Source organism: Pelodiscus sinensis, chromosome 16 (genome assembly GCF_049634645.1).
Source record: "Pelodiscus sinensis isolate JC-2024 chromosome 16, ASM4963464v1, whole genome shotgun sequence".
Taxonomy (NCBI): domain Eukaryota; kingdom Metazoa; phylum Chordata; order Testudines; family Trionychidae; genus Pelodiscus; species Pelodiscus sinensis.
Genome location: NC_134726.1, coordinates 36,953,044 through 36,979,228, shown reverse-complemented (window position 1 = coordinate 36,979,228; position 26,185 = coordinate 36,953,044). Strand labels below are relative to the sequence as shown.

At 51.5% G+C, this 26,185-nt stretch overlaps 1 protein-coding gene across 1 annotated transcript in view; it reads left to right on the top strand.

Annotated features, from left to right (window-relative positions):
* MSLN (mesothelin) overlaps positions 1-22,675 on the top strand; it is a 31,777-nt gene extending 9,102 nt beyond the window's left edge. The window contains exons 7-26 of the mRNA XM_075899814.1: positions 847-977; positions 3,268-3,389; positions 3,770-3,941; positions 5,153-5,368; positions 5,461-5,631; positions 7,283-7,429; positions 7,636-7,685; positions 10,181-10,301; positions 10,791-10,876; positions 12,381-12,510; positions 13,668-13,858; positions 14,588-14,678; positions 16,941-17,052; positions 17,691-17,875; positions 18,482-18,628; positions 18,848-18,981; positions 19,957-20,090; positions 20,510-20,604; positions 21,581-21,767; positions 22,245-22,675. Coding sequence (XP_075755929.1) covers positions 847-977; positions 3,268-3,389; positions 3,770-3,941; positions 5,153-5,368; positions 5,461-5,631; positions 7,283-7,429; positions 7,636-7,685; positions 10,181-10,301; positions 10,791-10,876; positions 12,381-12,510; positions 13,668-13,858; positions 14,588-14,678; positions 16,941-17,052; positions 17,691-17,875; positions 18,482-18,628; positions 18,848-18,981; positions 19,957-20,090; positions 20,510-20,604; positions 21,581-21,767; positions 22,245-22,339 — 2,717 coding nt within the window. The 3' untranslated portion in view covers positions 22,340-22,675. The remainder of the gene's footprint in view (positions 1-846; positions 978-3,267; positions 3,390-3,769; positions 3,942-5,152; positions 5,369-5,460; positions 5,632-7,282; positions 7,430-7,635; positions 7,686-10,180; positions 10,302-10,790; positions 10,877-12,380; positions 12,511-13,667; positions 13,859-14,587; positions 14,679-16,940; positions 17,053-17,690; positions 17,876-18,481; positions 18,629-18,847; positions 18,982-19,956; positions 20,091-20,509; positions 20,605-21,580; positions 21,768-22,244) is intronic.
* The last annotated feature ends 3,510 nt before the right edge of the window (positions 22,676-26,185 follow it).

The following is a 26,185-nucleotide window of genomic DNA, read 5'->3' as shown; positions in this document are numbered from 1 at the left end:
GAGGGCCAGGGGTGGTTCGGGGGCGGGAGGCCGGGTGCTGAGTAAGTGCCCGGCATTTTCACCTCCTGGCCGGGGAAAAATTCAGAGAACACCAGACATCTCAGGTGTCCGGTATTCTCTGAATTTTTTTACTGGACAGGAGGTGAAAATACCGGACTGCCCGGGTGAATACCGGACACCTGGCAACCGTATATGCAGAGTCCTGTGCGGACACAAAATTGGTGTCTGCATCTGCAAAAATGAGGGCAAATCTGTGCCTATAAAGTGGATAGCCACAAATTTGCAGGGTTCTAGATCCAAAATTTGTGTCCATATCTGCCACCGTATCCACAAAAATGAGCTGCAGACATCCGTGGATCACAGGGCTCTACAGAGATGCACATGCGCATTTTCTGTTCCATGTGCAGCTACTTGCTGAATGCACAAATGTGGGGTTGTCTGTACTTGAGAGTTTGAATGGGGGAAATATATGGTAACCTATCACTTCGGGATCTGAGGAACACAGATACCCTGATGATGAGTGGCTAGAAAATGTTTTGAGACAAAACAAACCTTTCTCTTCTGCAAAGTTAAGAAACAGGAAGCAAATGAAGAGCTGAACTATCTGGTTCGTGTTTAATTGTTTGTTTATGTGAATCAGCCCATCATGTGCGGTTGCATTCAGCATTGTGCAAAACCAGCACAAATGCATGCCTCTACAAGTGGAGAACTCAAGATTATGCATGAATACAAACACAAACCCTTGGGGAAGTCTTCGGTTAATTTATCTCTGCTCGGCATTCCGAGACGATTTCAGACTGCAAGTTGAAGCCTTGGTTTTACAAGGGGGTTGTCCATATTTTGCAGGATCAAAACCGAATTGCTACAATGCCCCTCTTCCAAGCCAGAGCACCACTGCTTGGTTTGCGAATTACCTGGGTTCCTATCTGGAGCATGCAATAGTGGGAGACCTCCAGCTCTTTGCTGATAAGCGAACTGTAAGTACACGCTCAGCATGGTGGAGGAGAACATGCAGTGTGCAAAACATTAGCTGTGCAAATGAGTCTGGGGCAAGATGAAAGCAGCCGGCCTCATGGTAACCTGCTAAATCTCTTCCTCTCCTGACTGACGCCAGGAAGATGCAAACATTTTTTTAACGTTTTTTTTTCTTGACCCTCTGAAATGTTTTACTTCATTTGCTATATACAGCAAAGGGTCTGTGGGGGTCTTCTTTACACCCAACTCATTTTGTCCATCTCTCGTTATAACAGAGTCACGTTTCTGTTCTTGCACTGAAATTGGCTTCCTGGTAAATCCTAGAAACCAAATTGGAGTCAGCAGCATCAGCAGATTTTAAGGCGAGGCTGGATGGCTTTCTAGACGAGATGTTACAGCTCAGACAAAGGCTGTGGGTTTCCTGCAGAAATCATTTGATGACTTTTTTGACTTGTGTTATTCAGGTGGACAGGTCAGATCATAGAATACTAGAACACTAGAACTGGAAGGGCCCTTGAGAGGGCATCAAGTCTGGTCCCCTCCCCTCGCGGCAGGGCCAAGCACTGTCTAGATCAGTGGTCCCCAATGCGGTGCTCGTGGGTGCCATGGAGACCGTCGAGGCATTTATGTGCACCCGCCGAATGATCTGGGCTGGTCCCGCCCGCAGCGCATGGGCAGCTCCACCAGTAGATGCCCGGCACATGGGCAGCCCCGCCCGTGGGCGCCCAGCGTGTGAGCGGCCCTGCCACCGGACACCCGGCAACCCCTAAAGGTTGGGGACCATTGATCTAAGTCATCCCTGACAGGTGTCTGTCCAACATGCTCTTAAATATCTCCAGAGATGGAGATTCCACAAGCTTCCTAGGCAACTTATTCCAGTGTTTAACCACCCTCACAGTTAGGGTACGTCTAAACTACGATTTTTTTTTCGAAAGAGGATATGTCAATTCTGTGGGCATTTGCATATCTTCTTCCGATCGCTTTTTCGAAAGTGGGTCTTGCGAAAGTGAAAGTAGTCTGGGTGCGTTTTTCTCAGGGAAAAAAAAACCTTTTTTCCAAAAAAACCGCTCTTCCTTAAAAAAGGAGGTTTACACAGTTTTTCGAAAAAGCGTCCAGACTACTTTTACTTTTGAAAGACCCGCTTTCGAAAAAGCGATTGGAAGAAGATATGCAAATTCCCACCGAATCTGCATATCCTGTTTTGAAAAAAAACCCCGTAGTTTAGACATACCTTTAGGAAGTTTTTCCTAATGTCCAACCTAAATCATCACGGACCTTTTTTGTATTCAAACATATTATTTGATTCATCATATAGTTGAATAGATGATCACCTGCAGAGAATTTGACACTAATCATACCACACCCAGGTCATAAAAAAAAAAAAGCAAAAACAAATTTTTAACGTTTCAGAGGCCTGATTTCCAAAGATGCTGAGGATTCATTGTTTCCATGAAGGCACCCCAGGGACAAGCACAATCCGGCGAATGACTCTCATGATGTTTGGTGCTTTTCTTGAAGTCTCAGCTCCTAGAGTCCTGCAATTACATAAGAAATTCGGCTTTTACTTAAAATACATTTTTAAGAAAGAGGCCTTAAAATGTGACCCCACTGGACCTGAGGGGATGAGAACACAGAGGCCAAATTAAACAAGTCCCACATTTATTTATTTTAAATATCACAATTTTTAAGCTGCGCTCCTGATTTTTGAGGCATGATGTTTGAACACTTAAGGAAGGCAATACAAAACTAGAGCCCAATACTTACAACCGTCCCTCATTCCCTCTATGGTATTCACCACTCATCAGAGCCCAAAGCCAAGATATGGCAGGATCACATGTGTGCGGCTGATGACAGCAGCGTCAGATTTTCCGATGATCATTTTTTCACACCCAAACAAATGTTCTGTTAGTTTAGCTCTGACTAGTGACCTACTGGAATCTCCTCATTCAGATTCTCCTCTGACTTTTTTTGACTGCCATGTAGGACTATGAGGGATATGCAGGGCTAGCGTCAGACTTTGCTGGGCCCTGGGCAATTGGGGGAGGAGGGGGGTTAGCTCTAGGATCCTGGAAGAGGTGGGGCCTGAGGTAGAAGGGGCAGGGCCTGTGGTGGAAGGGGTGGGGCTAAGGATAGCCACACCCACTACCAGCCAGTCCTCAGCATCACCTGAGACTCCGGGCCCTTTTAAACTACCAGACTCAGGGGCAATTACCCGCCTCTTTCAGCAGCCCCGGGAGTATGATTAAAATGTCCGTTCAAACCTTTTCTACTTTTGCATGTCATCCTTTTTAGCTTCAGACATTTGCCCGAGATCCAGTCAACTTACAGCTGGTCAGTAACCTCAGTTTACCCAGGGAGACGGCTGTGTACTACACCTCATTGCTTACCTCTGCACCCAGCTTCCAGCTGGCAAGGTAAGAGCACACTTGTGGCGTATCTTGGGGTCCTTCTATAGCGACATCTTTGCTGGCTACTGATTTTGAGTGGCTAACGTTGACCTCTTTGTGGGTCAGAGAGAGTCCTCAGGGAATGATGGGAAATCTGCTTTCCAGTGCAGTGCCCTCTCCCGACTAAAAACCAGAAGCACACTGGGTTATTCTGGGAAATCGGTGTTAGGCTACCACACTTCACAGGGCCTGGGGGAATGTAAAAGCCAATAGGGATTGTGGAAAAAATCAGCACATGGAACCCTCCGCACAATCACAAAAGAAACACAATTTTGGCCTTTGATTGATGGCGGGAACAGGCCTTCCTTTCTGACATTGGTCTCTTGTCCTCCTTTCCCCACTTCCAGCCTCCCCGACAGGTTGGTTTGCTACCTCAGCCCCTCTGCAGTGAGTGGTCTTGACAGACAGGATGCTTTACGTTTGGCTCAGAGGATCACTAAAAACTGTGTGTCAAGTTGGATTCGCATAGGCACCCGCGAGGAGGGGCCGGCCCCGTCTCTGACAACTGAGGAGCGACAGGTAATGCCCTGGGCTAATGGCCTGGTGTGAGCCTCTTCCCCACAGCTCATGAAAGGACAGTGCTCCCGACAGAAGCAAACACATTTCCATGGCCCTGAGCTCAAACCCGCGCTATGGTAATACCATTTATCTCCACCACCCGTGTTCCCTGTAAGCTGAGTGCTTGGCCCAGGAGCGAGTCAAATGCCACTCAACTGACTAGCAGACTGCACACAACCCATGTGTTTCTACTGGTGGTGCACATCCACCCATGCCTCAGTGCATGCGATAAAATTTATTCCACACATGGATGGAAACAAAATTAGAGGGAATTTTGACTACAGGTAACATTTCCTGAGGCAGGAAGTATTATTCTCTCCATTATTCTGTGAAGAAAATGGAGGCATTAAATGACTTGTCCAATCAATGATTGAGCCAAAAGTCTGAAAGCTGCTCGGATCTTGCCGTGTTGTTCACTCAATGGGAGCCCTAGATAAACAGAGAGCAGGGATTAGACCTTTCTGCCTGGCCCCAACACTAGCGGCTCTCAACCTTTTCAGGGGATGGAAACGCGAAATAATTTGCACTCCCACCCCTGCAAGTCCCATGGCAGCAAGAGAGTGATGTCCCCAGTGATCCCCAAAGCCACATGCTCAGGGGACGGGGTGCCATAGGGGAAGAGGGCAGAGTGAAGGCAGGAAGGGGAGGGGCTCGGAGGCCAATAACAGACAGCCCCCCCACAGCCGACGGGCCAGATTGTAAATCGCTCCGGCCAGGACTGACCCATGTGCTGGGAGTTTGAGACCCTGGATTAAGACTTTAAAAGACAAGCGCACCAAAAAGACCCTTCCTCCGGGTACACAGCACCGTACACTCGAAATAAGAGACGCAACTTGTGCTACACAAATTGCATCTCTTCTTTTGATTGAATCTCGAAATGGGCTATTTTGAAATTTGGCACGTGCACACAGTGCCAAATTTCAAAATAACATACTATGTCAAGACATCTCTTAACCCTGGGGGAAAGAGGGATGCTGGGATGCCGAAATAGTGCGCCCGTTATTTTGAAAACTATTTCGAAATCACGGGTGGCTTGTTAAGACACGGGGTAGCTATTTGAGGATACCTCCCGTCTCCCGAAATAGCCATGCAGTGTAGACACACCCTCAAGAAGCTGGCTCATTGGCTCTGATATTCTGAACTGCTCCTCCGTCACTGGGGGCTCTTTCTAGGTTGCGTCCTTGTTGGTGAACAAATTCGACCGCTTCCCTCCCGACACCCTGAATGCCCTGGGGCAGGCTGCCGTCGGGCTGTCCCTGTCGCAGCTCGAGAATGGCGTCAGCAACGGAGACCTCCACGCGTCGCTTCCGTCCCTGAGCCGCGTTCACGGCTGGAACGCTGAACAAGCCCGCACTCTCGTTAGCAAACTGCTCGGCTCTGGCTACCAGGTACGAAGAGCACAGGTCTCCATTCTGTCCGCATTGGAGGGCTAGTCCCGCATGGCCAACCCTTTGCCCGTGGCTTTATGCTTGCGCCGCAGATCTCGGACGGCCGGAGCCTGGCAGCGCTGGGGAGTCTGGTGGCCGGCGTCAGCAGCAGCAGCCTTCAGAGTCTGCCTCCGGATGCCATCTTGGAAGCGGTTCGGATCCCTGGGTTCGTGGCGCAGCTCAAGGCCGCGCCCGCTGCCCTGAAAATGGCCCTGGTGGAAAAGGTGAGGTCCTTTCTCTTAGCCAGGCGGCGTCCTGAGCAGAGCCTGAGGCGGACGGTGACTCTTCCTGGTTGAGAGCACCATGTGTTGCCAGCAGGCGTGAGCAGACCTGCAGAGGCTTATGTATGTGCTTGCTAACAGGGCCGTGCTGCTGGCGCCTTGGTGCGTTTCTTCCCTGGGAGGAACTTGGCTGCCAGCCAGGCGAGCATGACTTGCTTGGATGGGTCATGTACTCATGGGCGGTGGGTGAACCTAGAGCTGGGGGAGGCAACCCCTCAGCCCCGCCTCTTCCACTTGAGGCCCCGCCCCCTTCAAGAGCCAAGCCCCTCCCCACAGGGGCACCTCCCTAACCCTGGAGTGCAGGGAGGGTGGGCGGCACACGGCCCCCGCCTCAACGTGGCTGAAGCCTGGGGAGAGCCCGGGAGCCACGCTGAAGCAGGGGGTGGAGTGTGGACGGGGCCACAGGTGGTGCTTTGAGAAGGCAATGCCTTCTCCTGCCTCTTACACCCACCGCCCATGCTCATACCAGACATAGGCCACTGCTACATAGTAAGAGCTGAACTCGCCGGGTCCATGGAGAATTCCACGCCCAGCGAAAGAGAATGAGATGGATGGAAGCTTTGGGGCTTATAGCTTGTGAGCAGTCCTGAGGGGCATTCGGCAACTCCCTCCCCCCCTCCTCCGGGTGGAGCGACAGGCCAGTGAGCTTCTTCTCTAGGCACCAACTCACGGATGTGCCTTTACGTGCAATTGCAGGGAATTAGCCCATCTGCCAAGCCTTTCGGCCGGCCACGATTTTACTTCTTACGCTCACATGAGACCTATTCAAGAAAGAGACCACTGTTAATTCCCCGTCCCTCTTTGCGCTCACAGGCTGGCAGGAGAAGCTCTGACCGTCGATTGGCATTCAGACTCAACGGTTGGGCTTCTGAACCACTATGGGCTTACCTCCACTTACCAGGAGATCCATTCTCTGGAAATCAATCTCCTGGGGTTCAATTTAGAGGGTCTAGTAAAGACCTGCTAAATAGATCACAGATCATAAGAACATAAGAATGGCCCTACGGGGTCAGCCCAAAGGCCAGTGGCCAATGCCAGATGCCCCAGAGGGAGTGAACACCAAATGCTGGAATGCTACCAAGTCACACTTGTAGCTACATCGTTGTTTGTGCTGTTCTCGCTTGCCAGCGCTGAGTGTGAAGAGTAGGAAATGGACATTTCCTTGCTCACAAGAGAGCCCATGCACCAGGGCAGGCTGAGATCTTCTCTATGTTCACAGAGAGTGAAGAGATAGATTCCCCCTCCAATTTCTAGCGTGCTAACCAAAGCTAAGGCATAAAGCCAGGAATGGCAAGGAACTCTTCTTCGCTTGTCAGTCTGGGTCCCGCAGCTCATCATCAAAATGGATCAACTCATCACCATAGGCCACTGGTCTTTGGCAGACCTTTCAGAGTCACCTGTCCCACAACATCAGGGCATAGCAGCACTCCCAGTCAGCAAGATACGCCAAGCAGGGAACATTTCTTGGCATTTGTTCTCTGGCAAACACCCATGTACCAGAGGGACATCTTCCTGGCTTCTCTCCAACCTGTCCTTCCCTCTCCAATGATTGCTATTTTTAACCTCCGCCTGGGGTTTATTACATTTTTTTCAGATTGCTTCAGCAGCCGGGAGCCCCGTCAGCCTGGTGAAACACATCCCAAACAGTCTGGCTATTTACATTCCAAAATCACGGCTGGCCTTTGGGGACGAAAAGCCCGATGTTCAAGAGCTCAACCAGAAGTTGTGGAGCAGGGAACAAGTAAGCCATCCTGTCATTGCCTTTGCCGGCCGTTGGGGGCTGGGTAGTGGTTAAACTGTGCCGCTAGGAGCTGTCTAAGAACACAGCCGAATGTCGCTAAGTGGGGGGAGGAGCTTGGTGTTGCGCTAACGTTCTCTTTGGCTTGGTTCCACTGCGGGGGAAGAGTTTGGTGTCACACTAATGTTCTCTTTCACTTGGTTCTGCAGGCTGCCATGTTTTTCAACGATGTACTAAAGGTGGAGTCTAACTTCAGCAGGTAGCGTTTCTTTTTTGCTTTTTCTTGTGTGCCGAGTGTAACGCCGAGAGGCGGAACCGAACAAGGGACCTCTGGAGCGGAGGCTCTACCGCCTGAGCTAAAAACCAGCTGGCTCTCAGCTAACGCTGTAGAGGAGACTCCTACTTGCTCTCTCTGTCAGTGATCTCAGTGCCCCTAGGTGAGCCAATGCACCACACCCAGAAGGTGTGTAGGTTACATGACCCATTGTCCCAATTCATAGGTGCTCCTCAAATTCATCCACAGTATGAGGAAAAGAAAGGCCTTGAAAGCCTGACAGACGGGGTTCTGCCCCCAGTAGGCAGAAGTTCCTGCCCCAGGCCCATTGCCTCTCAAGGGCCTTTGGCTGGCTGTAGAAAACACCCTGGAGTGAGAAATGTCACCTAAGTGCCCGGTTTTAGTCCAATGACTACAAGATTACAGGGACCATCTCTCTCTTGCATAGGGTTGCCAGATGGTTTAACCAAAAATACCAAACATCCCCCTACCCTGAAAAACCCCACGGTTGAGCAAAAAAAAGAAAAAAAAAGACCCCCACAGTTATTAAGCAAAAAATACAAAAATACAAAAAACCACCATAGCCCCTTTAAGGCCTTTGGGGTTTCTTTTTGCCAGCGGCCATCTTATTTTCTTACTCTGTGCGGAAAGAGAGCTCCCCTGTGGAACCATGCAAGTGGAACTGGGGAGGGGGGGGGAGATCCGGGAGGGGCCCGGGAGCTGGGCCCAGTTGCTGAGTGTGTCGTAGGGTTGCCAGGTGTCTGATATTTTCACTTCCTGGCAGGGAAAAAAAATCAGAAAATACTGGACATTTTAGGTGTCTGGTATTTTCTGATTTTTTTTCCCTCCCAGGAGGCGAAAATACCAGACTGTCCGAGTCAATACTGGACACCTGGCAACCCTACTCCTGTGGCTGTGTGTCAGGGCAACTATAAAATCAGTATCAAGCTCATGCTGATTTATTTATATGTGCTTTTTTATATGGAAAGACATTCCCTTGGTAAGGGCTGCAGCCCAGTCTGGGAGAACTAATGTGGAGATATCTGTGGGGTAGGGTTGCCAGGTGTCTGGTAATGACCCAGACAGTCTGGTATTTTCGCCTCCTGTCCAGTAAAAAAATTTCAGAAAATACCAGACACTTAAAATGTCGGGTACTTTTTGGGTTTTTTTCCTGCCAGGAGGCAAAAATACTGGACACCTGGCAACCCTAAGACACACTCAGCAACTGGGCCTGGCCCCTAGTCCCCTCTGTCCCCCTGCTCCCGGACCTTCTGGTTACCTGGGGGGGGACTTGATCAAGAAAACAAGATGGCCATCGGCAAAAAGACCGAAGCAAGGGGAAGCAAGGAGAAGCAATGCCTTCCCTGGGTCTTAGTGCTCAACCTCTGCCCCTCGCACTTAAAGTGGCCATGCTGTTTTAATACTGGTTTATTGTATTTAGTTTAGTTTTTATTTTTATTGTTATTTTTATTTTTTTTGGTTAATAACTTTCAGGGTCCTTTTTTTGTTTGTTTTGCTCAACAACTTTGTTCTTCCCACTTTTTTCCCCCCTGGTGGTTTTTTTTTTGGGGGGGGGGGTATTTTTGCCTACTAGTGTGTTGTGAGCAAGACACGAGAAGTCATTCCACTGCTCTACTGTGCTCTGAGTAGGCCTCAATTGGAGTATTGTGTCCAGTTTTGGGCACCACATTTCAAGAAAGATGTGGAGAAATTGGAGAAGGCCCAGAGAAGAGCAACAAGAATGATTAAAGGTCTAGAGAACATGAGCTATGAGGGAAGACTGGAAGAACTGGGCTTGTTTAGTTTGGAAAAGAGAAGATTGAGGGGGGACATGAGAGCGGTTTTCAGGTATCTAAAAAAGTGTCACAAGGAGGAGGGAGAAAAAATGTTCTTGGCCTCTGAGGATAGAACAAGAAGCAAGGGGCTTAAACTGCGGCAAGGGAGGTTTAGGTTGGACATTAGGAAAAACTTCCGACCTGTCAGGGTGGTGAAACACTGGAATAAATTGCCCAGGGAGGTTGTGGAAACCCCATCTCTGGAGATATTTAAGAGCAGGTTAGATAAATGTCTATCAGGGATGGTCTAGACAGTGCTGGGTCCTGCCATGAGGGCAGGGGACTGGACTCGATGACCTCTCAAGGGCCCTTCCAGTCCTAGTGTTCTATCTCCCACACGGGCATCTTCTCTTGGGACTATTGCTGTTGCTCAGAGTCTGCCTCTTTGCGTCCCTGGATCATGCTTCTCTGGCTGGCCCCCGCCTTCTGCTCTGCAGCAGGGAAAGGGCAATAGGGCGCTTTGGCTAGAACTATCCTTCCTCCTCTGAAGTTATTCGGGGGACCTCGCGTGTGGGGGAGCTCAGGGCTTGGAGGAGCGCTGGGAGGGGATGCGCCTGCTGCTGTGTGCGTGTTCATTCTAGGAGGTCAGCAGCGGCCGTGAAGTCCTCCTGCACTGCACCCAACTCGCTTCCTTTGAACTTTCAGACTATCCCCATCTGTGCTCCAAGGCTTCACCTGCGCGGCCGCCAATGAGATGGAAACGGAGCGATTTCAGCAGCTTGCTCAAGCCATGAAGCAGAAGAACGTCAAGCTAGGCGAAGACCAGGTCAGTCCCCACGACCACGGGATGCCACGTTGCGCTATTCTCATGAAGAGGCTGAACACATCGATCAAGAACCCAAAACCCCATGCACTGGGAGAGAGTGTAGCCTTGCTCAGGACCACAGGTGACTCTGAATCACTGCCATGACTTTGGCAAGGACCAGTGTTCCCTGTAAGTTGCACTCATAGGTGGCCACCCGAGATTCAAGTGGCACCCAGCTGATTAGCAGAGCACCCACAGGCAGCAGCATATATTTCTACGGGTGGTGCACATCTGCACATACCTTGGTGCACAGAACAAAATTTATTCTGCACATACATGGAAAAAATTAGAGGGAATATTGGCAAGGACCAGGTCAAAGCCTGGCTAACAAGGTTTTTCAAGAATCTAAACCTCTTCCAACCCAATACTACTCTCTCTAGGGTTTTTTTCCCCAAGAAAAGAGATTTGTTGTTTTTTTCCTCTTTCATGTGGACTCTGGTCTATTTTCAGCTAAGTTGTTTGGTTAAGAGAGTGACCCTCAACGGCATTCCCAAGGATTTGGATGACTATCCTAAAGACATGCTGCTCTTTTTAAGGTAACTTCAGAGAGCCTTTTATCTTGCAGCCTTATTTTAGCTGTGTAAATAAGGAAGAGCGCCATTGAATTCCATACGCTACCGATCAATGCATCGGTCTGTATCCATTTATAGTGCATGCCTTCTCATTGTATGTGGGCCACATCAACCAAGTAGAGTGAAATGCAAAAAGAAAACAAGCTGAGAAATATGAAAACCGAATTAGACGTAAAACTTTTTAGTTGTAACGATCTAGGGGGTATTACTAAGAAAGGTACGGATTGCTTTGCAAAAGGTATTTTTGTCTTGCTAGGCAAAAGGTCTTTTTTGTCTAGAGAGCCGTTTGGTTTTTATTACTTTCCAGCTTTGTGAATATTTTCACATACAACCCCTAGTGAGCCAGAAAAGCTAAACGTCACAGCAGAATTTCTCGACTCGGCTGTTATCCTTTTGGCTTCTGTATTCAGAGCGTCAGACATGAACAAAGCCAGGCTGGGTTTCAAAGTAAATTTCCCAGCGAGAAAAATAATTGAAAAGAGACACACATTTGAGGACAAAGTGTTTGAGATATGACACAGACTATAGAACATGGGACACAGGACAGGGGGTCGGCTTTAGTGGATGTAACCCTAACTTATGTCTCTCTTCTCCCTCTGATTGGGTCAAGTTTCAGGAGAGGTATGGAAAAATTGGAGAGGGTCCAGAGAAGAGCAACAAAAATTATTTATGTTCTAGAGAACAAGATTTATGAGAGAAGGCTGAAACAATTGGGTTTGTTTAGTCTGGAAAAGAGAAGGCTGAGAGGGGACAGGATAGCAGCTTTCAAGTACCTAAAAGGGGGTTACAAGGAGGAGGGAGAAAAATTGTTCTCCTTGACCTCTGAGGATAGGACAAGAAGCAATGGGCTTAAATTGCTGCAAGGGAGGATTAGGTTGGACATTAGGAAAAACTTCCCACCTGGGGCTGTGTCCAGACTCAGGGGTTTTTTCGAAAAAAGTAGCCTTTTTTCGAAAAAACTTCACCTGCGACTAGACTGCAGCCGCGTTCTTTCGAAATTAAATCGAAAGAATGCGGCTTTTCTTTCGACGGTGGTAAACCTAATTCCACGAGGAAGAACGCCTTCTTTCGAAAGTGCTCTTTCGAAAGAAGGCGTTCTTGAAAGCAAACAGGCTTTTTAGAAAGAGAGCATCCAGACTCACTGGGTGCTTTCTTTCGAAAAAGCGGCTTGCTTTTTCAAAAGTTCCGCATGCAGTCTAGACGCTCTCTTTCGAAAGAGGCTTGCAGTCTAGACATAGCCTGGAATAAGTTGCCTAGGAAGGTTGTGGAATGTCCATCAGTGGAGATATTTAAGAGCAGATTAGACAGACACCTGTCAGGGATGATCAAGACAGTGCTTGGTACTGCCAGGAGGGCCAGGGACCAGACTTGATGACCTCTCGAGGTCCCTTCCAGTCCTAGTGTTCTACGATTCTATGTTTTGCTCAGTAAAATCATCTGTGATTTCATGGCGTGTTTGCTTTTCCAGTCCTTCGGATTACGCAGGGACAGGAAGCTGTCAACAGTACGTCAGGAACGTTGGGGAAGCAAACATTGACCTTCTACAGAGAGATTCCCCACAGCGGAAACAGCTGCTATCGGACGCCTTAGCTTGTTTGGTACGCATTCAGTAAGGAGCCAGGGTCCCCGGAACTGGACGGTGGGCTGAGAACAAGGACTGTGCATCTGCAAACCGGGAAAAGGGGCAGAGTTTAAATTCTTACACTTTAATGGGAATGAATGTTGCAAATCAATGGAACCCAGACTCTGTATTGTAGGCTGCATAGCCTTTCTCTACATCCCCACCTCCAAGGCTGTTGGATCATAGAAATTTGCCCAGCCACCGTGCAGCTGCTGAGGGCACTGTACATTTCTCCTGTACCAAACCCGTGAGCTGTATGAGATTCAGGACATAACTGTAATGAGGCTTGTGTGAAAATGTCGCCTCTTGGTGGGATGGACTCAGAACGGTTCACCTGTGTGGCATAAGCCCTATACTGCTAGGAGCTAATTGGCGGTGTCCTTTAGATCTAGTGTCACAGACTTATGGATTTGAGCAGGGAGATCTGAGCTCTGAACCAAGGAGGGCTGAGTTCTTAGCAGTCACAGACTGTAGCAAGTGACACCGGGGGGATTGTGGCCATAGATTTGGGATAATGCCATAGGAAGGACGTTCTCTGCCTTTGAAAATGTGAATCTCAGATGTTTTGAGAATGTAGAAGCAGGAAACATCCCTAGGAGACATCCTGGATCCATCCCATTCCTCCATCTTGTCCAGTATCTTACCCCAGTTCAGTACCAGAGGAAGGGTTTAGGGTCAGCAGCAGGAGGGAAGAAAGAGGAAAGGTCCTTCCAGGGAGCAATCCACAAAAAGGCAGGATTGTTACCTCGACAAAACTGCCCTTTCCCCTAATGCACCCAGCCCCGTGTGCAGAGCTGAACAGGAGAGGGAAGATTCCTTCCTGACCCCTGAAGAACTGAGCCGGGAAGCATGAGGGTTGATTTCCCATCTTGGATCCTTAGTGTGCACAGCAGGAAACTTTGCAGAAAGGATAGAGAGGCTCAAGCTACATCTCGCCAGGAATTTGGGGGAAGCACCAATCCAATCCACACATCCCAAGCCTGGCCTCTTTACCGAGGGCTTGTGGGTGGAATTCAAGCCACAATCCAATCTCTCCCCCTCTCCCCCTGGAATAAGAAGTGTCAGCTGCTCTGTGAATTCTCCAGAGTTACTGTTCTCCTCTTTTGACCGAACACATCTATTGTATTAAACTAGAACATTCCTGACACTGGCGTGAGTGAAGAACATGCAGAGGTTCTGGGTCACCTGGTTTGTGACCTTGGTGAAGAATACATCAGAAGTTCCGGTGGGAGTTTGCTGCTGCAGTTAAATCAGTGTCAGTCCTTCACACCCGGTCAAGAAGAGGCTATTAGAGATGTCATCAGAAATGGAAGCACTCCGTTTGGGTAGGATTGCCATTGGATTTGCTCCCTTTGCACATCGGCTCAGATGACGTTTTCTTGCCTGTTTCTAGGTGGATCAGAAATGTAGTGTGAACGGCCATTTCTCTTTACAATCTCAGCCCATCAGATCCTGCCCAACACCTGGAAAGGCAGGTGCAAGAGGGACTCGGGATGGGGAGAAAAAAGGCCAGGTCTACATTAGTCTTGGCAGCTCTGCTTAAGATGGGCAACTCCAGCTGTGTAGAGTACATAGCTGGAGTTGGCTTACCTAAAGCCCAGTTTGGTGGTGTAGCCACAGAAGGAGGCTGATGGGAGCAAACACACCTGTCAGCTTCCCTTACTCCTGGCAAGAGCAGGAGTACAGGACGTCAGCATGGGTACCCTCTGAGTTTGATTTAGCAAGTCTTCGCTAGACTCGCTAAATCAAACTCCGGAAGATCAACCGCTGGAGTGGCGATCTTCTGTGGAGTGAAAATGTGGCCTAAGTTAACCGAACTTTTCTGAACCTTGGAGATTTTGACTCTGATTCTGGTGGCAGTGTGGAGCTAGGCTGGTCTAATAGCTGAACACTAACCTGTGAGTTTTGGAGACCTGCAGTTCTAGTCCTGGTTGTGAGCCGACTGCTGCATGGGAAGTCATTGGATCCCCGCAGCTCCTCTTGTAAAGAGGATTCCAAAGTAGATCTCCCTCATCAGGAAGCTGATACAACATGATTTTTTGTTTTGCTTTCAGGCCTCCTTCAAAATGGTCAGCTTCTACCCTGCACGAGCTCCGTGGACTGTTCCACATATTTGATCGGAGTATCTTGCAAAAGATCCCTCAGGTTTGTTACAAATGGGGCATCTTGCAGCTTCCTGGAGTGTCCAAAGTGCATATGGCCTGATTTTGCTCCCAGTGAAATTGATGGAAAACTCCCGTTTATGTTACCAGTGCAAAAGCAAGCCCCTGTTGCAAATAGCTTTAGTCAGTTTTGCTAAGTACGGGCAAGGCTTGGCTTTATAGCACTGTGTGGGTGCATCTAGACTGGCAAAAACTTGCCAGCTGTCTACACTGGCCGCTTGAATTTGTGCAAGAACACTGACTTTGTAATGTACAAAATCAGTGCTTCTTGCACAAATACTTTCACGCTCCTACTCAGGGATAAGCCCTCTTGCGCAAGAATACTTGTGCAAGAGGGCCAGTGTAGACAGGCATCTTAATTTTTTGTGCAAGAAAGCCCGATGGCTAAAATGGCCATCGGAGCTTTCTTGCGCAAAAGCACGTCTAGATTGGCATGGATGCTTTTGCGCAAAAGCACTTTTTCCGCAAAAGCATCCTTGCCAATCTAGATGCTCTTTGGCGGAAATACTTTTAACGGAAAAACGTTTCCATTAAAAGTATTTCCGCAAAATCATGCCAGTCTAGACACAGTCTGTGTGTATGTGAAGTGATGTGATTGCTGCACTAAGCACCCAGTTTCCTGTGAAACTTGGAATAACAGCAATCTAGATCATTATCACTCTCTACAGATTGAACCTCTCTAGTCCAGAACTCTCTGGTCCAGGAACATCCATGGTCCGGCATGATTTCAGTGAGCTGCATGTCCACTTAGCTTGGGTGCGGCCAAGTTTCCCGCAGTCCCATAAAGTTTGTTTCCAGCCACCAGTCCTGGCTCTCAGTGTTCTGGGCTGTTCTTTAGCTTCGATTTACCCCTAAACGTCTTTTAAGAGCCCAGCAAGCAGGGGAAGTGTTGGTCTTGCTGCTAGACAATATTGACTTCCCATGGTCTGGCAAATTCTCTGATTCAGAATTGGTCAGGTCCCGAGGGTGAACTAGAGAGGTTCAACCTGTAGATTGCAGTAATGCTATTGGTGGCCATTGGTAAAAGTTATGCCATCTTATTGGAAAGCACTGGGCTTGTTTAGTTTGGAACGGAGAAGACTGAGAGGGGACATGAGAGCGGTTTTCAAGTATCTAAAAGGATGTGACAAGGAGGAGGGAGAAAAATTATTCTCCTTGGCCTCTGAGGATCGGACAAGAAGCAATGGGCTTAAACTGCAGCAAGGGAGGTTTAGGTTGGACATTAGGAAAAACGTCCTACCTGTCAGGGTGGTTAAACACTGGAATAAATTGCCCAGGGGCATTGTGGAATCTCCATCTTTGGAGATATTTAAGAACAGGTTAGACAGAAATCTATCAAGGATGATCTAGACCAGTGTTACAAGCACCCTTAGAGGTACACAAGGGAAGTCGGGAGTACGTCATCACAACTGAAATTTGGAGAAAACTGAATTTTTGTTTTAAGTTTTACAGCATTTTATTATTTTTGTACTTTTTACACCCAAAAATTTAATCGCCTCCCTGGCTACGACTAAGTTGTTTAAACAAATGCGTTACAATGGTAGAAAAAAAATGGTGTGTCTGAAAACTGCAGGTACTGGGGGTACTTACAATTTTTTTTTTGAAAAAGGGGTACTTTATTTAAAAAAAAAGGTTCAGAAACATTGCTTTAGATGGTACTTGGTCCTGCCATGAGGGTAAGGGACTTGACTCGATGACCTCTCGAGGTTCCTTCCAGTTCTAGTGTGCTGTGATTCTATGATTTAAAGCAGTGTTTCGTAAACTGTGTTTCTTAAAGTGTGTGCAAGGAGGCAGTTGGAGGTGTGTCGTGGAAGGCCCTTAAAAGGGCAGGTGACGGTTTTTGGTTTTTTGGTTTTTTTTGGTTTTTTTTGCTCAACAAAAAATCCTCATAAAAAGAATTATTGGTGGTGTTCCTCGGTCTTAAAAAGTTTAAGAAACACTGGTTTAAAGGCACATTGCTTTTGCGAGTAGCTTGTGTGCCCACCACTGCCCTCTAGAGAATGGAACGTACCACACTTGCTTGAGCCTTCGAAAGTCTCCCATTTCTTCGGGCCTGGTGCCATGAAGCGATTTCCTTGGCTTCCCAAAGGCTGGTCACTAGCCTGGAGCGGGAAGTGGTACGTGCTAGTCTCCATAATACTCCCAGGCGTTTTGCTGAGCGTCAAGGTCCCTGGCTATGTAAGCGGGTAGAGAAACACCCCGGTGCCACCTGCCTCGCCTTCATGCCGATTGATTTTCTTTGCAGGCCGTGTTAACCCCTTGGCTGAAAAGCTTTGTGCATGATCTGCCTTTGCCCAGGGAGCAGTTGGCCGCCATGGTTCAAAACCTCCTGCCCTCCAGGAGGAAGCGCGCTGCTGGTACGTGGGGCACAGCCTCAGCCTGACGCGCTTCCGCGTGTCCTAGTCCCTGTACCTGGTGATGGGACTCGGGGGGGGGTCGTCATCTGGGGCCCCCTGCGAACGTCCAAACGGAACTCCTCCTGGGAAAATCCCCCCCCCCCCGGACAACCCAGCCCCATGCACGGGCCTGGGAATGGGGGAGGCACCTGGCTCTTAATAAGACCCCGAGTTAGAGCTTCGTGTGTGGAGACGGAAGAAGGCAAAGGGCTGTCCGTGGTGCCTAGCGTCAGGTCACTGCTCCAGAGGGCTGGTGGGTCCAAGGAGACCCACGTTTGTATCCCCCGGCCGAGCTGGGCATATCCCCACCGCTTGGAAGGGCTCCATGGTCAGGTGCAATGGCTGGGGCTAGGGAAGTGGAGGGGAGAAGCCTTCGCCCACCCGCTCCCTTCACTCGCCCAAAGGGCCGCCCGCCGGCTGGGCGCCTCCGTTCCTGGAGGGTTTGTGCTGCTGCTGCGGGACGGGTGCTCCACAGCGCCCCCTGCAGGCTCCGCCGAGCGCCTGCGGTCCTCGCCCGCGCCGGGGGTGGTGGGGTAGCGACAAGGCAGGGCGGTGAAACGGCCCGTAACGCCGGCGCTGTCGGATCCGTGCCTCGACAGAGTGCCCGCCGGACAAGAACATCACCGAGGCAGTGGTGATGGATGAGCTCATGCCCATCTACTACACCCCGGAGGAATTACAGGCCTGCTTGCAGGGGGTCACCCTGGTGGAGCACCTGGCCCAAATGTCGCACTACCCCTTCACCGACCAGCAGTTGGCTGTGCTGAAGAAGAAGCTGGATGAGGTAAGGCAGGGCTGCAGGGCAGCACAACCCCGTGCACGAGTAGGTGGAGCCCAGACCAGGTGCAGCGAGGCTGGCTCTGCGCTCCTGGAAGGGGCGGAGCCTCATGGGGATGGGGCGGGGCCTCATGGGGAAGGGGCGGGGCCAAAGGCAACCCTTCACACCACCCCAGCTGTGTCCCCCTCCAGCGCATGGCATTCCGGCTTCCCCAGGCAGCCCTGGAGTGTGCCATGTGGCGCTCCAAATGCAGATTAAAGCACCCAGGGTCCAGCCACCACCCCCTTTGAATTGCCAGGCCCCAGAGCAATTACCGGGCCCCCCAGCGGTGGGTCTGCTAGCACCTCGCTGTCAGAGGTCCAGAGACCATGTCCAGCTGTCCCCGTCCCACGGTGGCTGGCGTGAGGGAGGAGCCGGAGCGGGCCCAGGCCGTGAGTGTGGGTGAAAGAGAGACATGGAGCGTACGCGAGGAACGGGAGAGCGTGTGGGGAAAGCAAACAGACCGTTTCCTGCGCCTCCCTGCTGGCCCTGCTTCTCCCTGGCCCCACCGCCGTCATGCGCCCTCCGAAAAACACACTGCGTCGCCGGGATTAACCATCCGTTTGTCCCCAGCTGTATCCCAACGGGTACCCTGACAAGGTCATCCGCAACCTCGGGGCCATCGCCTCCCTGGTCACCTTCGACGAAATTAAAAAATGGAACCTCACCTCCGCGGACACACTCGCCTTCCTGCTGAGCAACGAGCCGCCCAACGACCAGGTAACTAGTTCCCCGCCCACCGGGGGGGCGCCAGCGTTTGGGGGGCCTGGTTTCATTGGGGGCTGCTTATCGTATTCAAAGTCGGGTAGTCCTGCCGGGATGGCCGGACCAGGCTTTTCCAGTCGTGTTTTGCACGGAGGGGACATTGGCTTCCCGCGAGGGGCCGGGGAGGGAGAAAGACTTCCAGGTTATTCGGCTTCTTTTTCAAACCCTTCGCAGGCGGCTTTCATCATCACAAAATACATCAGCCTGGGAAACCCGCTGAACGTCACGGCTCTGAACGCCATTGGCACGCGATACATATGCCTTCTGACGGAGCCCCAGTTGCAAATGATAGACCCCGACACCCTCAAGTGAGTGGAGGAGGCGGTCTTCTTTGTTTCTGTTCTCCCAGCCAGCCCAGATCCCTACCGCAAACCGACCCAGGAAGCAGCATAGCAAGGAGCTGGCCCCCCAGCTCTGCCACTTCTCTGGCATGTGGCCTTGGGGACGTCACTTGACTTGTCTCTGAGTTTTAGCTTATTTTCTTGGCTACAACCGGTGACTTTTCTCAGTGGAGTAACACGGTGGGCCTCACTGCCGCGGGCGCCTCCTGCTGGAGGCTCTGGGAATTAGCTTCTCAGCTCTGGAGCGCCCCCTTTTCCACTGGTGTCTCCCCACTGTGTTGTATTTTTCCTTCACTTCTGTGTTAGGACCCACGTCCTCCAAGACTGTGGCGCCCTCCCCTCTGGGTACTGCCCTGCCACCGTGCACCCACACTCTGGGGTTCTCTCCCTCTGGGGACCCCCTATCCCCACCTTGCCTCAGTGACCCCCTGCCGGTCTTCATCTAGCCCCTGCCTCAAGGGCAAACTGCCATTTGTAATGGCCACTGCTCATACGCAAGGGGGTGTGGACCTGCGGTCCCCTACAGCCCTAGTACCCACAGGCCTTGTCTCAGGCCTGCAACCTGGGAGTTTGCCTGGCCACAGCTCCCAGCCCTGCTCTGTCTCAGGAAGTCCATAGCTTCCCTGGCAGCCAGTCCCTCCTGCTCCCCAGCTGGAGCAAGAGTGAGTCTGAGTTTCCTGCAGTCCAGGAGCCTTTATTTATACAGCCCTCAGCTGGGCCCTAATTGGCTGATACCATCTGCCACCACTGCTGGCTCCACCCACGGCGCCAGCCCTTTCCCAGGGCTGGGTTTTAACCCTTAAAGGGCCAGTGCGGGGCAGACACCCCATCCCAAGCGGGTTTGGGGGCAGACAGCCACAAGAAGCTCAGACACTTGTTTCCCGTGGTGCAGCATTTCCGACGGGTGACGTGATGCGGGCTTTTGTCTTCGCTTTTCTGCAGAAGGGCCAACTCGCTGGACCCGTCCGCCTGTCCTCAGGCTACCAAAGACATCCTGTACCCCAAAGCGAAGCAAGCGTTCGCCGACAAGCGCAGCCAGCTCCCGGCGTATTACAACCTCATCAAGCCATACCTCCGTAAGCAGGCGTGCAGGGCCCCGGTGAAGCCTTACGGACAGAAGAGAGGGGCTGAGCCTTCCGGCCTCAACTTCCACAGAGTCTGAGAGAGTTTGGATCCGGGGGGGGGGGGGGACGCATTTCGGGAGGGCTGGATTTGAGTCTCTGGATTCAGGCCCTGTTTTACAGTCTGGCGGGGCAACTTGAGGCAGGACTAGTGCTAGACACGGGCATGATGAGTTAGTCTCCATCTCTGGGAGAGTTCTGCCAGTGCTCGTGGAGGCTGCGAGTCCCAGGCCGGCGTAAATCACAGGTCCGGGCCGTAGGATCCGCACTCTCTGGCGAGGAAGGCCCATGTAGCCTGGGAACGGGCTGCCTCTTTGGGCGCTGCAGTTATTCCCACGCCGCACAACTGTGACTGTGTTTCTTTCCCGCCCCAGCCGGCGCCCCGGGGGAAGACCTAAGCGCGCTCAGCAGGGATAACGTGAACATGGACGTCGGCACCTTCATGAGCCTGAGGAAAGACTCCATTCTGGTGAGTGTGAGGGCGACGGAGCGTTCCCTCACGCACATCGGGCCGGATCCCGCCTGCACCCGGGTCCCGCAGGACTTCCCTCCCCCCACACTCCGGGCCGTTCCTCCCGTGTGGAAGCGCTGAGAGGTTGGAGTCAGGCCCGGGCGAGTCCAACGCAGAGGAGTGGCACGGGAGAGCCGGAGGGAGGCTGCGGCGGGCCTGGCTCGGCGCCAGACTTGGGGACTCTCCTGAGATCAGACTGGCCAGTAGAGCGGTGGGCGGGGCCGGGGCCCCGTTCTGCGAAGCACGTTACAAACGCCTCTTTAAAAACGGTCCCAAGGTCGTTACTTGCAGAGGGGCTGAGAGAATTGTCGTCCCCCTGGGTAAGGCGGAGGAGGGGCGGGGCTCCGTCCTCCTGGAAAGGGCGGGGCCTCAGGCAGAAGGGGCGGGGCTAGTGGCTCCTTGGCAATTTAAAGGGCTCAGGGCTCCAGCCGCTGCTGCAGTAGCACATCGGTGGCCGGGAGCCCCGGGCCCTTTGGAATCATCGGGGCCTGGGCAGTTGCCCCTTTGCCTCCTCCCCTGGCCTGTCGGCCGGCCTGGTTACTTCCCAAGCCTTCGACAGGTTGCACCTTACAAACCAGAACTCTCTGGTCCGGCACCATCCGTGATCTGGAAGGACCACAGATGTTTCGGGGTCAGGATGTCCCAGTGCGCTGCAGGGGGGTTGGGTGGAAGGTGGAAGCCCAACGCTATGCAGGGAGAGGTCGAGTCGACACATGGTCCAGCTGGGCTGCGGTGGGGGCTGGGGACAGGAGCCTGGCGCATGGCTCAGCTGGGCTGGGGGGGGGAACCAGGAAGCCTGGTGGGGGAGCAGGGCAGGGTGGGGCTGGTTGCAGGGGGCCCAGAAATATTATTGGCAACGTGACATTTCACCTGCAGTCCTGGCGCCACCGTGGAAGAGCTGGCCCTCAACTCCACTACTTTGCTTTCCCCCTAGAAACTAACCGCTGGCGACATCCGGGGCTTGCTGGGTCTCAATCTCAAAGATCTGAAAGGCCAACAGTACAATTCACCTGCCCAGGACTGGATCCGGCTGCAGAGACAGTCCGAGCTGGATAAACTGGACATTGGGATCACAGGGGGAATCCCAGATGGCTACATCAGTCTCCCCCCCAAGCTGGAAAGTATGAAACACACGGGGCTTTGGGTTTCCATGAACTGGGCTTAAATACCCCCTTTTCTGATAACCCAGGGAGCAAACAAGCATGACTTGGTCTGCCTGGGAGGTTTCACCATTGCACGTCAGTAAAGGGGATCTGGCTGCATGATCCTGTGCCGTAATGGACCAGGACTTGGAATCTAAGCAGAGAGGGCCGGTATTCAGATGAGTGCTCCAACTGCTGGACTGAGAACGTCCCTCTGGCTTGAGATCTCACTAGGACCAGCTATGCCCTTCCACGCCGGCCCGTTCCAGCATGGGGCAGAGGTTCAGTGACGCACGGGGTGGATGATTTGGGAGGGAGATGTCAGTTGCTCCGAAATTCTAGCCAGGGGGCTCGTAGGCTTCCCTGGGTGTCTCCAGACAGGACAGGAAATGGCGGATTGAAATGGCTGCCGAGCTTTCCGTTCCTCAGCCGCCACGTTGCTTCTCGTTTCTCTAGAGCCAACGACGGCCTCTTGGAGCACCCGCATCAGCGCTTCCCGCCTCCTGCCTGCCCTGCTCCTCAGTGTCCTGCTGACTTCGTTCCTGTCCTGAGAATCTTCACCTCAGCCAACGGGAAGGCGGAGCGATGCCTTGATTTCGCAACCGCGCGTCGCCGCGGGACCCAGGAACACACAACTGAGGGGAGAAACCGGAAGCAGCCGGCACCGTGGGGGGGATCAGGTGCCGTCTTCGCAGCTTTCCTTTTGGTATTCGTTATAACAAACAGCAGTTCGGTTAGAAAACAAGATGTGTCAGCTCTTCCAGGCAGGGCCTCGCTGCTTGTTCGGCATTTGTACAGCACCACGCGCCCTGCTATCCTGCTCCGTGGCTGGGGCCCATAAGTCCTGCCACATGATGCAAATAATAAAGAAACGTAATCTTACCTCACACACTGAATGATATTAGCCTAGTAGGCAAAGGGGCTAGCGGGTGGGCTGGTAGCGGGAGAGTGTGCATGTTTAATCATTTATTTATTGGAAGCTTGCTGTCTATATAAGGAGCTGGGGAGTGCGCATGGAAATCGCTAGGTGGTTTTTAAAAAAAATAAAGGAAATGGGCTGAAAATTGCAGAAGCAAGACGCCATGCTCAGTTCTGTGGTACACAAAACAGGGTTGAAATGACCATGAGTTTTCGGGAGTAAAGAAAACTTCGTCAGATGAGTTGGAGTAGAAACGCGGATGCGCTACTCAACGTAGAGCCCTGGGAAGCACTGGGGAGTAATTAGTTCGAATGCCTCTGGGGAGAAGTTATTTCAAAATAGCAGCACAGGAGCATCCACACTAACGGGATTTCAAAGTAAGCCTTGTTCCCTGAGGAAAACAGGAGTACAGATTTCGAAATAACAGGCCTGGTCGTGTGGACGCACCGTTTATTAATTTGACTTATGGGGTGATTTTGAAATAACGCCCTAGTGTAGACCAAGGCTTACATGCCACAGGACCACTCGTTGGTTGTAAAGCTACAGACTAACACATCTCCCCCCTCTGAGGGTTTAAATGGTGAGTCTTGGCCAAAATAAATGTCCGGGCCCCACCCCATGGTGGCTGACGCTTCTGATGGCATTTAGCCTTGCTGGCGAAAGCGGAAGTTGTTCCGCCCTGGCCTCTCCTGAATGGGGAGAGTTTAATCCTCTTCTCCACGCTCAGCTATTTCGCACGTCAGTGAGCAGTGAAAACGTGATACTGTCCCTACCGGCCTCAATGAGTCAGCTAAGCTGGTTTGACTCGCTTTCCCCGTCCATGCCGTCAGGAGCCGGCGCTGGACACCAGACTGAGACGTGAGCTGACCGATGAATTGCCCCGCCCGGGGCATTGGGAGTTCAGTTTCACACAACTTTATTCAACAGGCCGTTGTTATGATTTACGCCATGCCCAGAGCGTGCCAGGTGCCTGCTGGACGGGGACGGGAGATGGAGAACCCCTCCAACCAACCTCACTGCCAACATAAGGCCACGGCTCAATGAGACTTTGCAACAAACGCAGGGGCTGAAGCAGAGAAACGGGCAAATCTAAGATGGGGTTGTTGTGTGCATGGTCCTTGTAACTAGACCTTTGGCTCTAACCAGGCCCCCTGCATGGTCCACCAGCGACAGACTGGAGCCATGTTTCCTCTCCTATTAGGCAGCTGACAGAGAGCCTGGGAGACCGTGAAGTCTGGTGTCACTGGCTAGTTCCCCTTGATGTGGGGAGAGGGTGGACAGAGATGGGAAGAAACTCAGATGACCCCAGCCTCCTCCTCTGCTGCTGACACTCCCAGAGGATCAGGGTGGGTGTGTGGAGGCCAGCCGGGGTGTTGCTGTCAAGAGGGCACCACTCACGGCCCATGTCCCCCGCCAGGATACCCCAACCTGAGTGGAGACCAGAGGTGGTGGAGTGGAAGGCAGCCTGTTGCTGCTGCTATTCCTACAGCTGACGTCACTTGCAGGGGAGCTGAGGAGAGTCCAGATGTTCAGGAGATGGTAAAGGACCATCCTCACCATGGGCAGGCACTGGAGCTGGGCTGCAGGGGTCAAAGAAGAGCTGCCTGGAAAATTTTCAGTGTGTTGGTTGTTCTGGGTTTTGTTTTGTTTTCATCAGAAAATGTCGATTTGTCAAAAGAGAAAATTTTCAGGGCATGTACCAGGTGCCGCAAAACTTTCAGTGGGAAGGATTCTCGGGGCTGGGATTGACTTTCTGGTCAAAAGCAGGGAGAGGGAGAAGAAAGTAAAAGCATTCCAGGGAGATAGACCCATATATTTCACCCAAGTACATAGCTATGCAATCTACCACTTTTGCCTCCTGTTGTGTTTACAGGCCTCCTTTTTCCGATAACATACGAGCAATTAACTATGGATCAATGAGGCTTCCCAGCTTGAAAGCATCACAGTTTATACATTTGGAGAGTTGAATGTTAGCTGAATATGAGCAAGGCAATCCTGTACTACAGGACTTTGCTTGCTAAGGCCTTGTCTACACTACTGTGGGCTGTTGAACTAGTTTGAATAATGTAGCTGAAGTCAACGTCCATAGGTCTACTTACCGGTATCTTCACTGCAGTAAGTCGACCGCTGATGCTCTCCCGTTGACTCCGCCTACTCTTCTCATTTTGGTGGAGTCCCGCAATCAACAGGAGAGTGCTCGGCAGTCAATTTAGCATGTCTATAGTAGACATGATAAGTCAACCCCCGTTGAATCGATTGCTGCCCATTGATCCAGTCCATAGTGAAGACATGCCCCAAGGATCAGTTGTGAGGTAAAAAATTTTACAACTGTATTGAAAAATATAATGCTAGCTGGAGATCTCTGGAGAGCAGAATAACGGCTCCAAAGTGGGGTGTTCCAATGTGAATGGGACATTGTGCAAAACCTGGGGTGGACTTTTGGGGATAGACTGTTATTGGCTAACCTTCTCCTCCCCCCAACACCTGCCCCATTTTTCCGTTGACCACCCCACTTGCATGTTTAATGAAAGCCCCACAAGTCACCACTCACTGAGGGTTAGACGTTCCTCAGATGGAAGAGCACTTACTTAATCTACTAGCCCCATCAACTTGCCCTCAGCAAGATGTGTAAGAATCTCTTCAACTCACGTGGTAAGAAACTATGAAGCTAGAGGGCCTGGAGGGAAGAGACAAATCCTGAAGTGCCCCTTCCCCATTTTTTTCCTCCATTCACTTAACAGGGGAGAATTTAGAGGCGAGTTATTGGTAGATCAGCCTGAGAAGTCAAGCCGGGGTGGTGGAGATACACGGACACCGCAATTGCATTTCTAAAAGGGGAAGGAACTCAAAACAAAACATGAAAGGAACTGGTATGTTTTATTATAACTAAGCAGAAAGGCAGCTGACACGGAAAGCCCTCTCACAGCCAGGGGTAGCTGCAATTCGTAAACAGGAGACGCCTTTGCATGCGTTCAAATGACAATCCGGCTGCACTCTTCCCCATAAACGCCCCCACCCAGGTGGCTTTGGCATGGCTTGAACAAATCCTGATCAAAGATCTCTCATGAGTCCAAAGTAAAGCAACTTAAAGGCACCTAGTGGGTTCCTGGCACCGGCTTCGGGGGATACACGACACTCCTGCATTGGTAGCTGAGGAAGAGTAACCCTGATTCGGATGCTCCTGCAGCGAGCAGCGCCTTACTCCCGGAGTGGGTTCAGTTGTGCGGCTACCTATGGGCTAAGGCAGTCGGGCCTGTTGATAGGAGAGGGGAGGCAAATGGGGCAATTGTCCAGGAGTTCAGGAGGCTTAAAAGGGCCCAGGGACCCCCAGCTGTTCCCAACGCAGTAGAGCGAAGGCAGGCTTTCTGCCCGCCCACCCCGCAGGCCGCTCCTGAAAGAGGCGGACGGTACGACAATCCCTGGGTGTCAGGCTGCGAGGCAGGCGAGACGCAGGCGTCTAGTGGAAAAGCACCAATCA